At 43.0% G+C, this 16446-nt stretch overlaps 2 protein-coding genes across 5 annotated transcripts in view; one reads left to right on the top strand and one right to left on the bottom strand.

Moving 5' to 3' along the window:
- Positions 1-10235, bottom strand: part of nbn (nibrin) — an 84218-nt gene extending 73983 nt beyond the window's left edge. For all 4 annotated transcript variants that reach the window (XM_069921966.1, XM_069921968.1, XM_069921967.1 and 1 more), the window contains exons 1-3: positions 10126-10235; positions 7012-7145; positions 2270-2418 (exon numbers count right to left, since the gene is read on the bottom strand). In XM_069921966.1, the coding sequence (XP_069778067.1) occupies positions 2270-2418; positions 7012-7145; positions 10126-10159 (317 nt within the window). In that variant the 5' untranslated portion in view covers positions 10160-10235. The remainder of the gene's footprint in view (positions 1-2269; positions 2419-7011; positions 7146-10125) is intronic.
- Positions 9733-16446, top strand: part of decr1 (2,4-dienoyl CoA reductase 1, mitochondrial) — a 54368-nt gene continuing 47654 nt past the window's right edge. Inside the window, exon 1 of the mRNA XM_069921970.1 lies at positions 9733-10391. Coding sequence (XP_069778071.1) covers positions 10320-10391 — 72 coding nt within the window. The 5' untranslated portion in view covers positions 9733-10319. The remainder of the gene's footprint in view (positions 10392-16446) is intronic.

Here is a 16446-nt window from a genome sequence, read left to right as displayed (position 1 = left end):
AGTGCACCCTTAGTGCCATTCTCTACATTGGAGAGACCATTAGCAGACTGGGAAATTCCTTCGCTCAGCACCTCCTCTCCATCCGTTATCACAACAACCTCCCAGTGACTTCAATTCTGGGTTACACTCCCACGGTCACATGTCTGTTCATGGGCTTATGTGCTATCCCACCCTGACCACCCACAGATTGGAGGAACAACACCTTATTTTCTGTCTGGGCACCCTCCGGCAGATGGCATGAACAATGACTTCACTGGTTTCCATTAAACTTACTTGCCTTTTCTTTCCCCTCCCCCATTTCTTGCCTTTCCAGTTCTTTCACCAACACAGCCCTACCTTTCCACCCCCCTTCAGTGCTGCTGTCCCCTCCCTCCCTCCCTTGCCAACCTATCATCTCCTGCCCAGCCACCACCCTTCCCTCTCCCTCTCTTTTATTCTAATGCTCACCAGCATTTTCTCAATCTTTGATGAAGGGCTTAAGCCCGAAACGTCAGTTATGTATCTCTGCCTTTGCTACATAAAACACACTGTTTGACCTTCTAAATCTCTCCAGCATTGTCTGCACAAAAAAGATTTATTATGATAGCCTTAGCTGCAGCAAAAAAATGTATTACGTCAACCTGGAAATTAAAAGATAGCCTGAGAATACAGCAATGGTACATAGAAATGAATAAATGTATTCCATTTGAAAAAATAACATATAATTTAAGAAATAACATCACAGTATTCGAACAAATTTGGGAACCGTACATGGAACACAAGAGAAGTCCTACCGCGGACCTCCACCACCTAAAATGACAGGAGAAGAAGACGAAATGTACTGACCCAGTATGTAAAAGTGGATGACACAAATTTCTTGATTATTTTCATTGTGTGATGACATTGTTTAATGTATCATATATATTGAACGTTGAGTGGGTGGGGAGGGAGGGGAGAAAAGGGCAGAAAATGACACTGTGTATATTCAAGAGGGAAATGTTTGTGTGTATTTTGGTCAGTATGGTTCATAGTGTGAAAAATAAAAAAAATTAAAAAAACCATGGTGTCCAAAGAATTCTGTGTTTTTCCACAGGCAGAAAGTACATTTGTGTAATATTACATGTTATGCATTATTACACGACAATGAAGAAATCATGAATCTTATTACTGCTTCACAAAATTAAATATTAGAAATGTATTTTGATAGGGGTGCATTATATCAATTTATAATAATGAAGTTTCAAGTAAGATCAATGATCATTCATCAATTTATAAATAATTTCTGTCATCACTTGGAAGCTCCTAGCTATTGTATAAATTTATTGCAGGAATTAAAAGTGAATAAACAAATGTGAGAATTTCACTAGTTGCTGAAAATATTGCAGAAAATCTGCATTGTTAAGTAATATAGCAGAAATTGAGTTCAATAACCCAACTGGGGGCAGGTTTCTTCCACCTGAATCCTGCAGTTCCAAGCAGAACCATCAGCTTTTATTTGTATTGCTAATCATAACCTTAAAACTCCCAAAATAAGAAGTCTCAAATGTCCAAAAGTTGGACACCACCCTAGGGTCAACTGTGCTCTGCCATTAGTCCCTTTATTGAATCCAAGGAGGAGTGCGATATGATGGAAGAGCAGGCTTCTGCAATTCACCAGCCTAACTGTTCAATGTCCATCAATTTTAACTGGAGCAAATGCCTATGGATAGATTGCAAGGACGTTAATTTCATATCCATTTATTTAACACGCTGATTTAAATGAAATATTTTTGTAGGTTTCTATATTACAAAAATGTAGTGGGATTTTTAATATTTTTTTAATATTTGCCTGAGAGACATTTGATTTCCTTAATAGCTTTAGAAACCATTAAATTTAGAGCAGGAGTTAACTGCCCCACACAACATTTTAAGAGAATGAACCTATCTCTTACAGTTGGAAAGGCCCTGTACTGACATCCAATAGCTGACATCTTGGAAGAATATTGCAGCCGAGGAGCTGTTCCAGGTGGCAAAGATGACACTGGAAGAACTCCATCTTCAAAAGTTGCAATGGGATATTTTGCATTTTTACAAATAAACGGAGTCCAATATGGGAGTGTTAAAAAAAAATTTACAACGTTCTTTTTGGTGACATTTATTTCAATTTTCCTTTTTAAACACCTCTAGGTACAATGTATCTCTGTATGGTCCACAATAAAAAAAGCATTCTCAATAGAATAGGAAATACCAACTTCAGAACTAATTTGTAATAATTTTTTGTAAAGTTTACATCAAAACAGAAAGTGGTCACCTGAATTTGCTGTGAAAAACTCCAAATCTGACTAATTCTCCTGACTTCAAGATCCTTGAGCTGCCTTTTTGTAATCGCACCTCATTTACAAATGTTCCATATTTTGAAGTATCTCTTAATGTCAGTACAGAAGTACTGGTAACTTGGTTCTATTAAAAAATAAATACATAAGAATAAATCATCATTTATTTGCAACAGTAATTTGCAAACTAAAATAGGTTCAGATTTTTAAAAAAATGTAAATCAAGTGCAATTTACATACATACAATTCAATCTGGTGCATTTATGAGGTGATATTTTATATTATAAGTAGATTTTACTGAAGGTGTTTAACCTTGATTATAAAGAATTGTATCAATTTGTTTTGTTGAACAGTAGCTTAAAATGTGACACATTTCATATAATTCTGTTGCTCTACCCTCATAATGTGGAATAGTGATCTTAAATACCACTCTTATTCATGCCATAACAACAATAAAGCTGCAAACAACAAATTTCATTTATGAATAACCTCTTCTCTAGCAGATCTTATTGGGGTAAAAGAGACAAGTCACTATTAGTACAGACTTATTTTTATCTCATTATCTTTGGGCAATTTTGGATGACATACTAACTTTTTGACATTTGTAAAACTATGAAAGTGTAGCGGCTCACTGGAGGCTTAACCAAACCGGCTCGGGAAGTTCTAAGTGATGTCATGACGTCACAATGTGATGACATCGTTTGGAACGTGTGGGGTTTTCAAAAGTTGTGTGTGACTGTTTGAGTGAACAACTTTTACTGAACTTCAACTCAATTAAGTCTGATTATTTTCTTGTTCTTCATTTCACACTGCGACACAGTTACTACATTGGTGACTCCGATGGACGTAAACAGATTTTGGACCCAACATGGACAATGCAGTGGTTTCGCTCAAACTGCCTATCTTTTGGACCTCTCAACCTGAAGTTTGGTTCGGGCAGGCCGAAGCACAGTTCCACATTCGTAAGATTGAGGTAGACACCACTAAGTACTATCATGTAAGCACCCTCAACCAGGACACGGCCAGTCGAGTAGTGATTTCCTTTGGGACCCACCATGTCTCAGCAAGTATGGAGCCCGAAAAGCCCTCCTTCTCCAGATTCATGATCTCTCATGGCACAAGAGAGCTGTACAGCTCCTCCATATTGATGGCCTGGGGGATCGCGCCCCTTCAGAGGTAATGAACAAATGTGGGCACTGGCAGATGGCCAGAGGCCTTGCTTGCTCTTTGAGCAGTGTTTTTAGAGCATATGCCAGAAGACACCTGCCTCATGTTGGGTGACGAGGACTTTGATAACGCTCGAACAGTGGCCAACATGCATGAAACAGCAAGGTGCAAAGTCCACAGAAATTTGCACTGAATCACATCCAAAGGCCCAGGCTCCACGAGTACCGGTGATGAGGGTGCACATTACCCCGGACCAGTATGATTCCATGACAACCATCTGGTGCTTTTACCATCAACGCTGGGGTTTTGGAGCTCGCCGCTGCCAACCTCCTTGCACCTTTGTGGAAAATGCCATGGCCAGTCATCGCTAATGGCAATGGTGGCTGGCTACCCTAACAGTCTACTCTACATCTGGGATGAACTCTCCCAGCGCAAATTTCTAGTCAAAACAGGTGCGGATGTAGTGCCCTTCCTCCTTCGGGCTTTGACACCCATACTAGGAGAGCGGGTCTGGTACTTATTGCGATGAATAACAGTTCAATTCATATGTAGGCCACACTGAAATTCAGCGACAACAAGTTCACATGGAAGTTCATTCTTGTTGCTGTGTCCTGGCCAATTTCCTCAGAGCCCACTCACTGATGGTGGTCTTAAAATGAATACCACAACATTCCAAAATTTCTGCCTTGGCTTTTCCAAGCCAAACTTCTGCCCTGTACCTAGACACCATGGAGTATTCAAACAATGAATTAGCAAAACTTCTTGCAGAGTTTCTGGACATTGTCACTCCCGAGTTCTTCACTGCCACAGCCAAAATGGCTTAGCACACCACATCCTCACCTCAGGACCTCCTCTACATGCCCAAGCCCGTCGCCTGCCACCCAACAAGTTAAGGCTTGCGAAACAAGAATTCCACAAAATGGAGGAACTTGGAATCATTCGCAGGTTTGATAGCCCGTGGGCTTCCCGCTACATATGGTGCCCTAAGCCACAGGAGACCTTGCGGGATTACAGGCGTCTCAACAACACTATCAATGCAGACCCCTAACCTGTGCCCCATATGCAGGTCTTTACAGCTAATCTTCATGGGGCCAGGACATTTTCTAAAATTGATTTGGGGAAATGGATACCACCAAATACCTGTAAACCTGAAGGATGTGCCCAAGACTCCCATCATCATCATTCGGCCTCTTCAAATTTTAGAAAATGGCTTTAGGGGTCAAAAATTCTGCACAAACATTCCAGCAACTAATGGTCGCAGTGGGGCATGGCATGGACTTCCTTTTCATATATTTGGATGACATACTTGTTGCTAGCCACTCCCACAAAGAGCACCTGCAGCATCTGTGTTTACTCTGCCGCTGCCTACAAGAGTTTGGGCTAAATGTGAACCCTGCTAAGTGCAAATTCGGGTAGTCCTCTATCGAGTTCTTGAGATAACAGATCAGCAGCCGGGGGGGTTGTTCCATTGCCTAGCAAGGTGGAAGCCATCCTCAAACTCCTGAGGCCCAATAAGATCAAATGACTCCAGGAAGTTGTGGGGATGGTCAATTTCTGTTGTCACTTTCTACCTTCTTTAACTCATATTATGAAACCCCTCCAGCCTCATGTCCAGCTTTGCCAAAGAACTCGAGTGACAAAGGATACAATGATAGCATTCTATTAGACTAAAGACACCCTAGCGATGCGGCAGTAGGCAGGGTCTTGGAAGCCTCTAGCATGTTTTTTCAGTAGGGGCCGCCACCCTCTGGAAATGAAATACAGCACATTCGATAGGGAATGACCTAGCAGTCAGATACTTCCGCTATTTTTTGCAAGGCAGGGACTTCACAGTTTTTACTGATCACAAGCTGCTAACGTTCGCCTTTGCAAAGACATCAGATCCATGGTCAGCCCTCCAGCAACGCCACCTACCTTACATATCTGAGTTTTCAACCAGGATCAAACCTATCTCTGCTAAGTGTAACGTGGTGGCTGATGCCCTGTCCCACTCCTTCGTTCAAGCAGTACGTGCCCTCTCTCCGGGTGTAGACTACATGGCGTTCACCAAAGCTCAGCGTCAGGACGATGAACTCCTGGCTTAAAGAACCACCTTCATGAGCCTGCAACTCGAGAATATAGCCTGTGCGATGTTTCCATAGGTCAGTCTCACCCTATCATCCCTACATTTTCGATGCCATTCACAGAGTCCCACCCCTCCACTTGAGTGACAGTCCACCTGATAGCTGACAAGTTTGTATGGCATGGACTCAAAAAACAGGTCATGTACTGGGCAAAGATGTGCATGGACTGCAAAGGCACATGAAGATGCAGTTCAGCCTTTCCAGCCATCGCAGCATAGATTTGATCCTGTGCATGTCGACATTGTCAGCCTGTTTCCGGTGTCACGAGGGTCTAGGTACTGTTAACAGCCATCGATCGATTCATGCACCAGAGCTTTTATTTCTTCTTGGGTATCTCTGTTCATCCTACCCACATAGGTCACCTCCGACAGTGGCCCACACTTCACCTCGAACTCTGGGATATTTTGTCGCGACTGCCGGGAATGCAGCTCCACTACACGACATCCTACCACCCACAGTCAAATGGCCCGATGGAGCGATTCCATAGGCACATGAAGGCTTCACCGATGGCCCACTTCCAAGGACCTGATTGGGTGGATGAGTTGCCCTGGATCCTCCTGTGAATAAGAACAGCATCCAAGGAGGATCTCAACTCTTCTTTGGTTGAGTTGGTTTATGGAGCCCCACTTATTATACCTGGGGAGTTTGTGCCTGCAGCACACAAACAGGTGCCACTGACTGAAGTCTTAGGCAGACTGCAGGAGCGGCTTGGAAAATTTGGCCCCAGTTCCTACGTCAAGGCATGGAACATAGACACCCTTCATCTCAAAGGAACTCCAGGACTGAGTTTGTGTTTGTGCGTAGAGGTGCAGACGGGCCACCCTTAGCGAGGCCGTATGAGTACCCCTTCAGAGTGTTACAAAACAAAACTTGTGTACTGGTCATTGGGGGGCATCCAGAGACGTTTACGATTGATCGACTAAAGCCTGCTCATTTCGACCTTGCTCGGCCCCTACAATCCCCAATGTGAAGGCATGGACGACTGCCCAAGAGTGGTGGACAGTAATGGCACCAGAGGTTTAGCCTTGTATCGCCTTTTTTGGGGGGGGTGGGGAGTTCCAAGTACATCATGACATCACAATGTGTCGACATCATTTGGAACACTCAGGGTTTTCAAAAGCTGCGTGTGACTAGTGAACAACTTTTACTGAACTTCGAGTCAACTACGTCTGATCATTTTCTCGTTCTTCATTTCACACTGTTACACAGTTGCTACAAAAGACAACATCCAAAATCTACTGTTAATAAAAACTAAATGACAAGTTCAAGATTTGTCTCCAAATCCAATTGATTACAATGACATTTACTAAAATGATGGTGAAAATGACAAGGAAATCCTAATGATTGAAAAGAAACAAATTACGGCTCTAATTTGAAGAAATTAACATTCCTGAATTTGACTAAAGAAAAATTGACAGGTGATTGATTACCAGGTTTGTGGCAGGATGAACAATCAAAAGCACAGCATGTGATCGACTGATGGATTGATCATCACGTAGAAGGATTGCACAATTTTTTCGCCCAACAATGTAGGATACACCAACCAATAAATAGTAAGGTCCATCTGTAACATGACAATTATGAATGGGTATAAGAAAAGGCAAGTCAAAATATTTCACATTTTTCCCAACTGCTTTAAGTCGAGAAGCAGGCATATTGATAACCTGATCAATTCTAATTACAGCAAAGACTCAGAAGTTATGTTTTTACAAGGAATGTATTCAACAAAACTATACAAGGTGGTTCATAGAATCTGTTCTGCCAACTCCATGACATGATTCCCAAAAACAGAACACTCTTAATAACAAGTGAAAACCACAATAATGAATACACCCCAAAGATTAAAATAGATTGACAATGGCATTTGTTGTCAGGCATTGTTTTAAAATGAAATCATTCATCAAGATATTACTTTTAATAGTCTCAGGAGAACTAACAATGTTCTTTTTCTCCTTCATTTCTGTGCCAACATGCCCGTCCATGGCCTAATGCACTGCCAAACCGAGGCCACCTGCAAATTGGAAGAGCAATACCTAATATTCCATCTGGGCAATTTCCAACTGGATTGCATTAACTGGTTTCTGTGACTCCCCTGTCTCCCTCTCTTCCTCATCCCTCTATCTTCTTTACTCAATCTCTCCAACCGGTTCTCTCTCCATTCAGAAAGCTATTCCCTTCCCCATCATTTCTCAGCATTTTTTTTCCTCTTGTACCCTCCCACCCATATCCACCTCTGACCTCATTTTGGGCTTGTGCTCCTCCCTCCACCATTTTATTCAGGGTCCTATCTGCTTGTTGCTCATACCTGAATAAATGGTTCAAGCCCAAAACATTGGTTAGGTATTTTTTACCTTTGTTACATAAAGAACCCTGTGTGACCTGCTTGATATCTCCAGCATTTTTGTGTAAAGTACTTTTTCTCTTAATATGTAGTTGCTTTGGTGATGATGAAAAATTGTTCTGGACACCCAAAATATATACCCTGATAATTTGTGAAATAGCACATGCCATAAATTCCTTCTATGCCTGCTTTGAGAAGAAGTGCCTACCAAAATCCCTGAAAAGGCTGAGGACCCTGCGATATTTGTCTCTGAAGGCGATGTCGGAACATCAATCAGGAGGGTGAACCCTCGCAAGGCATCTGGCCCTTAAAGCATACCTGGCAGGGTACTGAAAATCTGCAGCAACCAACTAGCAGGCACATTCAGACATTTTTAACCTCTCATTGCTATAGTCAGACATTCCCACCTGTTTCAAAAGGGCATTAATCATCCCAGTTCCCAAGAAGAGTAGAGTGAGGTGACTCAATGACTAATAATGTTTTAAGATGGTCATAATATGAATGATTGCCCTGATGCTGCCATAAAACACCAAATTTCATGACTTGTTAATGACAATAAATTCTGATGTACAACCTCAGTTTACATTTCAGCTAAAAAAAAAAACACATTTATCAATACACCACTCTCTCAGTATTACACCAGATTGCTAAACTACAGTAACCCCTCAGTTTATGACTAAAATGAACTCTCTGTTTCAATTTGTTATTTATGATCTGACAAAAGGCAAAGGAGGAAAAACCCAACACCCAACCCCAACCAACCAATTTTCCCCTGCAACCGTGCCTGCCTGTCCCGCATTGGACTTGTCAGTCACCAATGAGCCTGCAGCTGACGTGGACATTTACCCCCTCCATAAATCTTCGTCCGCGAAGCCAAGCCAAAGAGAAGAAGTGGGCTGACACAGCAAACAGCTGTCGAACACAATGATCGGGTAGTCAGCACATGGGATGAAAAGCCTGATCCCATAGGCTGCAGGAATAGCAGTCAAATTGACCAACCACCAGCGGATTGCAGGGGATCCAATCTGGGCTCACACGTCCAGGACAGCCAATCAGCAGCCAGCCTCGCTCAAGCCTGGTGGTGACACAGCGGCTGCCTATAAAAGTCAGAGCTGCAGTCCAATAAAGCCAGTGTCGATTACATTCCCTTGGTGTGTGAATCTTCTTTCAACCTTGAGCTATACCTGTAGTGACTCCGCTACAGCTGTTTTATTAAGATGCAATTGGACTCACAAAGCATAATAATGACAAAATCATTCAGGTTCTGGTGTTCACTGTTCCTTGTCATTAGTCTTTTTAATTCCATTTTTTAAAAAAATCTTCAATCAGCTCTTCAGACTCTTATGTAGTGCACCCTCCTAAAGGTCTAAAATTCTTCAGTACTCACGAAGCAAGTTCACTTCTTTATCAGATGGCCCCAGTTCAATTACTATTTCCGTGAACTCTCAATTATTTTAATAATATTCAAATTTCTCAGGTAGCTCAGAAAAGTATTTTCCTTAAAAATATCACTTTCAGACAAGCCTCACAAGATAAGTTGGTCCCTACTCTAATAGCGAAGTACCACCACCATTGTTAGAGGTGCCGTTGATCACAAAAACATGCTAGGTTTAAAAATTCAATTAAAAAGGATAAAATTCATTTCATTTATTGTTAATTGGATCAAACTTTATTTGAATACATTTACATAAATGTTAACATTATTCATTGCCATCCCACTGTTTTTTGTATCATCTTTCAAACTCACATCCAAAACGTCAGAAAACCTGAACTGAAAAACAAAGTCACTTGACTTGGGGGGGGGGGGACCCCGAAAATTGTTGGATATCCAACGTGAGAAGATAACTTTATGGAGATAGAGCCTCAACATGCCGACTCAGAACTTGTCAAGCTTGAGAGTATGAAGTTTCATTTTAAACATTTATGCTTGCCACAGATCTCGAGAGGAACGAGGAGTCACTCTGTATCTGGTCTCCCTATATTCAAGTCAAAAGGACGACACGCCACGACCTCTTATTATGACACCTGCCGCCCAAAGGTGTCCTTCACGCCCTCAGCTGTGAAGGACATGGCGGCCGGGCCGTCCGCTTCTTAAGCGCTGGACACGGGATCGGCAACCTGCTGACCCAGAGTTTACCAGCTTCCCGGGAGAGGGAGGCCTCTGCTACCCGCGTACTCCTGGACAGTGAACAGCGCTCAATACCTCCATCCGGGTCGAACGACCTGAGGCACCACATCCCCGACGCAGCTTCATCGACCGACGCTGCAGCGCGACCGCCTCGCCTCACCTCACGTGACCGACGTCCCGTGACGCGGCGGCGGGGTCGCACGCGACGTCCCGTGACGCGGCGGCGGGGTCGCACGCGTGCGCGCTGGCAAGTGCAGGAAGGGCGAGCGATGGCGGTGTTTCTGGGTGGTCAGCTGATGGTGCTTGGCCGTAAATTCACGGCTGCATCGTGCCAGTCGACTGTAAGTGAGGTCTCGAAACATGTTACGAGTTTGGGAAAATTCACTTTGACATGTGGCAGTTTTGCCTCCGGAAAGGACATTGGGAGAAATTTGTTAATTACTTACTGAGAGAAACAAAAGTGCTGGAAGAGGCTGGCGGGTCAGGCAGTGTCTGTGGAGGAAAATGAACAGTGGATATCTGCAGTCCTTTCTATCTCCCTGTATTAACCTCGCACCTAGTCCCAAGAACAAAATAAAAAGCAATGCATAGAAGAATCAGCAGGCCAAGGAATTTATGTACGAACTAAAGTTAAGTCAAGAAAGTGGGGGCTGTAACTACGTCTGATGATGGAGAAGATGGCTAGTCCGTCAGGGTAATCGCGTCCCAGCGTGTTCACGGCCACTGTCTCACACACGAAATACACGAGTATAATTTATTGGAAATAACGAGCGCCAGATGAGTAGGTGGTGTAATGAAAATGAAAAAAAAAGTACTCTTGAAAATAAATGCAGCAAATCCTGGGGATGGTCCTTTAACCCAACTTGTGCAATTTGACCAAGTTGCTTGTCCAATTTCCCTGCGTTTGGCCCAGATCCTTCTAATCCTTGCTTATCCATGTATCTGTTCAGAGGTTGCAATTGTGCCTGCCTCTTCAGTTCTTGTATCATTCCACATACACACCACTCTCTAACCTCCGTGGAAAAAAGTTGCCCCCTCAGGTTCCTTTTAATTTTTTCCCTTCTCGCCTAGAATCTATTCCTGCTAGTTTTAGAGACATTTGCTGTAATCGTCAATATTTTTTTAAAAATTTAGACATACAGCATAGTAACAGGCTCCTCCGGCCCACAAACCCCTGTTGCCCAGTTACACCTGATTAACCTACAACCCCATATGATTTGAATGGTGGGAGGAAACTGGAATCCCGGGGGGGAAAACTCACGCAGACACTGGGAGAACGTTCAAATTCCTTACAAACAATGCGGGATTTGAACCCTGCTTGTTGGCCCAGTAGCAGCATTGCATACTAAATGTGCCACCAAGGCAACATGAGAGTATAATTGTTGGGATCATTTAGGAACCTGATAGCAGCAGGGAAGAAAGAGTAAGCATGTTAGTGTGCACTTTAACATTCTGGAGCCTTCTCCCTGATGGGAAGAGAGAGAAAAGAGCAGGTCCAGAGTGGGAAAGCCCCTTCAGTACATTGTCTGCCTTTCCTCGGCAGCAGAAGATTTAGAAGGTTGATGGAAGTGAGGGATGTATCTATGATGTAGTGAGAGAGTGTTTTTGGTTGCTGTTGTTTGTATTGTACTTGGACCGTACATTTTCCAAACACTGAATCTGTCTCCTGTAACAGATTTTAGTTATTTCGGTTGTCTTTGCCAGGAGGTGTGGTAGCAAGCATTCCTTTACATGGAATGACATTAGGAACACCTCTGACCCATGTCTAACTCCATCTTCGGGGTGTGTTCATTTATTTTTTAGCTGTATAAAGATAGCTGTGTTTCCTCCGTTTATACCTCGAATGTCTAATATCTCAGGAGCTGAAATTTCAGGAGCTTGGCAATGGTGTAGCGGGCCGAGCGGGCGCACAGTGCGGCAAAGCGAACTGTCGCCAGCACGGTTCTGCGGGAATGTGGAACCATAATACAGATGTCTACATACTCACCTAATCGACCGCACATGAGAGATACCGAGTGCTGAGGAACACCACGTTGAGCCATTGAATCTCCTGCCGGAAGGCGTGGGACACTTACAAGGGTAGATTTAAACCTGCCGTTCCCGTGGATCGGCAGCCATCTCATAGTGACATCCCATCTTGTCCGTGGAGCCTAGGACGTGCAGTGTATAAAAGAAGCCTGTAAACCCTGAATAAATCAGTCTCGAGTTGACTAGTCTGGCATGTGTTTTATGCATTACTTCGGTAGCTCTACCGTAGTAGTCGCTACAATTGGTGTCCCTGACTGCAAGATTCAGCCGAAGCAGACATTTAAGGCCAGCGGGAACTTTTGGCATTGTATCTAGCTACTCGGCACTTCCGATATATTTTTGAAGGTTGCCATTTCACTGTGTTTACAGATCATAAGCCACTCATTTTTGCCTTTAGGGAAATAACGGATCCATGGTTGGCAAGACAGCAGCATCACTTATCGTGAAGTGCCAGTTAATGAAGAAGACGAAGGCTGTGTAGTTAACCAAGAATCATGGCTTTTATTAGCAGAAACTAGTGGTACAATAATGAATGATAATGGGTACGTACATAGTTATACTCAAGGGAAGTGTCTTTAGTGGTAGAGATAATACATGGCCAATGTCAGTAAAGCAGACTAAGCACAGCGAGAGACTGACAGCGAGAGACTAACAGCACGACACAGATTCACCACAATGTGCACCATGTTTCAGGGAAAGACAATCTCATCGCAGATTTAGTATGCTGTCCAGACCGACTGTATATCATATTCAGGGTGGAATTGATATACTTGAATTGGTCAATGCACAGGCCATAGACCCCAATGTTCAGGCAGACAGTACGGCCATTACTAACCTGGACAAATAACGGGTGGCACCACAACAGTGCGACCCAACCGTTGATTCTGGCATCATTGAGGCAATGCCTTTTCGACCAGATACACAGCTTGTCTCGTACATCCATCAGAATGTCAGTCAAGTTCATGTCAAATAAATACGTATGGCATGGACTAAGAAAAGACGTTGCTCAATAGGCATGTACATGTGCCTCCTGCCAGACGGGCAGAATTCAGCGGCCCACCAAGGCACCTCTTCAGCCTTTTCCAGCAGTACACAGGAAGTTCGAACACGTGCATGTGGACCTGGTCGGCCATTGCCAGTATCTCAAAACATGAGATACATTTTAACAGTGGTGGACCGTTCCACATGCTGGCCAGAGGCCATCCCATTGCCATCCAGTGACACTGAAACATGCTAGAGCATTCATCATCAATTGGATCGCTAGATTTGGTGTCCCAACGCACACAACTTCAGACCGCGGAGCACAATTCACTTTTGCATTATGGTCTGCCATTGCATGCTTTTGTGGCACACAACTGCACCACACTATGGCATTCCATCCACAGTCCAATGGCCTTGTGGATTGTTTCCATAGGCAACTAAAGTCCGGATTTAAGGCTCAACTCACTGGTCCCAATTGGGTCGATGAGTTACCATGGGTTCTACTGGGAGTTCGCATGGCCCCAAAGGAAGATTTGTCTGCATCATCTGCAGAGATGCTTTATGGTACAGTCCTTACAGTTCCAGGGGACATTCATTTCGCAATCAACTCTGACCTGGATGTCCTTCAGCAACTTTGACGCGGTATCACTAGCAGGAAACCTGTTCCTACCATCTGGCATGGAACCCCTAAATAACATGTGCCCCCACAGCTCCTGGACGCTGAGTTTATTTTTGTACGCAAACAGATCCCAGGAGCGCCGTTACAATGACCATATGAGGACCCTTTCTGCGTGATTAAGAGGGACGGAGTTGTGTTTACTTTGGACATTGGGGGACATTTGCAGCTGTTTAGTGTAGACAGACTCAAGCCTGTCCATATGGATCCCGCCTCACCCATTCAGTGTCCCCATCCCAGACAGTGTGGGCGTCCGCCTAAGGCACACGCAACTGGTGTTTTAATTTCCGACAACAATTCTGGGGGGGGAGGGTGATGTAGCAGCCGTGTAGCGGGACAAGCGGGTGAACAGCGCGGCAATGCAAACTGTCATCGGTGTGAGTCTGTGGAACCATAATACGGATGTCTGCCTACTCACCAGGACAGCACAAAAGAGATACTGAGTGCCGATGAACGGCACGTTGAGCTGTTGAATCTCCTGCTGGAAGGCGTAGGATACTTACAAGACTAAATTTAAACCTTCCAGTCCCATGGATCAGCAGCAATCTCATAGTGACGTCCCACCTTGTCCCGTGGAGGCCAGGTCATGCAGTATATAAAATCCTGAATAAATTAGTCTCGAGTTGACTAGTCTGGCATGTGTTTTTCCTATTACTTCAGTAGCTCTACCATAGTAGCTGTTACAATGGTTGCATTTAGAATTTTTGAAGAAACAGTTTTCTTGTCGGTGGTTGTATTTCCTACAACAGAAGTATTATTGGCATGAAGACCTCCCGACCACTAGGTCTGGTTGACCCACTTGCAAGTTTTTATCTGCCATTTCAGAGCTGCAGGCAGTTCTGTAGGCAATCTGTAACGTAACATCTTGATCCATTCCTAATAATATTTGCCTTGCTTGACAATTTGCCAGCCCCATCACTAATCTGACGCGCAGTGCCTGATTGAGAAACTGCTCGAAATGACAGTGCTCCACCGGTTTGCACAATGATGCCAGGTAGTCACTTACTGTTTCTCCTGGTCCTTGTCTCTTTTTGTAGAATCATTGCCTTTCTGCCATAACTGGTGGTTTGGGGGTTTAAATGGTTCCTTAGAGCTGTGCATAATACATTGACTATCGTCGTCTCTGGATCCTCTGGGGCCACCAAAGTCTTAAGGAAGTTGAATGTTTTGCAACCCATTATACTAAGAAAGAGGGTACGTTTGCGGTTTACTGGACCTTCCACAATGTTGTAGGGTACGCAGTAGTGGTTAAACTGTTCTATGTAGTTATTCCAACTTTCTTCTACTTCGTTGAATTCCCCAAACTTTCCCTCTGCCATCTTGGCGTGCTTTCACCTTGATCTTTTGGAGAAAATTTGTAAATATGGCACTGCCGCTTGGTCCTATCAACAGTATTCTTGTAGCGAGTGTGGATGAAGAGGAGCATAAGTGCAATCTTATATCACTGTTCCAGAAGTTTAATGAATTTTGCATCGTGATCAATCCAAGTAAATGAGTTTTTGGTGCTGCTGATCTTATATTTTTGGGACATAGAGTTACCAGGCCTGGTATCTTGCCCAATAAAACAGAAGTGCAAGAAATTTGAGATCTTCCTACACCTGTTACATTTGGCCAGTTACAACATTTTTTAGGGATGATGAATTTCTGCCGCCATTTCCTGATGAATGCTGCAGCATCTCTATAGCCCCTTGCTGAATAACTAAAAGGATTGGATAAGTCAGTTTCTGAAAGACCATTGAGTTTGGGAGATGATGCCGTTCGCACTTTCACTTGTATGACTACTTCACTTGCAATGGCCACGATGCTTGTACACCAAAAGCCCATTGCCTTCCTCTTTCTGATTACAGATGCCTCTGTCATTGGTGTGGGAGCAGTGTTAGAAAAATTAATCTGTGGGCAATTGGAACGTCTGCCATTTAAAAAAAAAATTATTTGAAGTTTAACAACCATGATCATACAGAATAATTAAGACAAAATACATCATAAAAACAAACATGATTTTATATATAACAAAAAAAACCTTCCCCAATACACCCCCTTATCCCATTATACTAATCATCCCTCTCTCCCAACATCCCAACCCTACTAACCCCTAAAAGAAAAATAGGAAAAAAAATGTTGAGGAGAAGTAACCAGAAATAACACAATAATCGTGTGATGGGGATATCCTGCCACATCTAGGTCCAGGTCTTTAAAGTTTTAAATCCATATAATCTAAGTAAGGGCTCCAAACCTTCCTAAATACAAAATATTTGTCTCTCAAATTTATCTTTTTCAAAAAGAAATACAAGATCTCAATTCTGAATGCTATATTTGTAAATTAAGCTCTATTTGATCTTTCCACATAATTGCAATACACTGCTTCGCTACTGCTCATGCTAATCTAAAAAAAGATGTTTGTAATTTGTCTAGACCTAATTTCAAACAAATTATACTTGTATCGCTAATTTAAAAAATTTGTGGGTCCAAAGAAAATTTAATTAAAAAAAAACATTTTGTAAAAATTCTCTAACCATAGACCAAAAAGTTTTAACTTTTTCACATGACCATACTGAACGGAAAAAAAGTCTCCATCACTTGTGACATCGAAATCATAAATTAGAACTTATCAAATTATATCTTTGTAATTGTTCTGGATTTCTCCCGTGAAACATTAATTAAACTGATTAACTTAATTATATCCACAGAGTAATAATTTTTAATAAATCCCG

The sequence above is a fragment of the Narcine bancroftii genome, chromosome 2 (assembly GCF_036971445.1).
Source record: "Narcine bancroftii isolate sNarBan1 chromosome 2, sNarBan1.hap1, whole genome shotgun sequence".
Classification (NCBI taxonomy): Eukaryota; Metazoa; Chordata; class Chondrichthyes; order Torpediniformes; family Narcinidae; genus Narcine; species Narcine bancroftii.
This window is presented reverse-complemented; position numbering and strand designations above follow the sequence as displayed.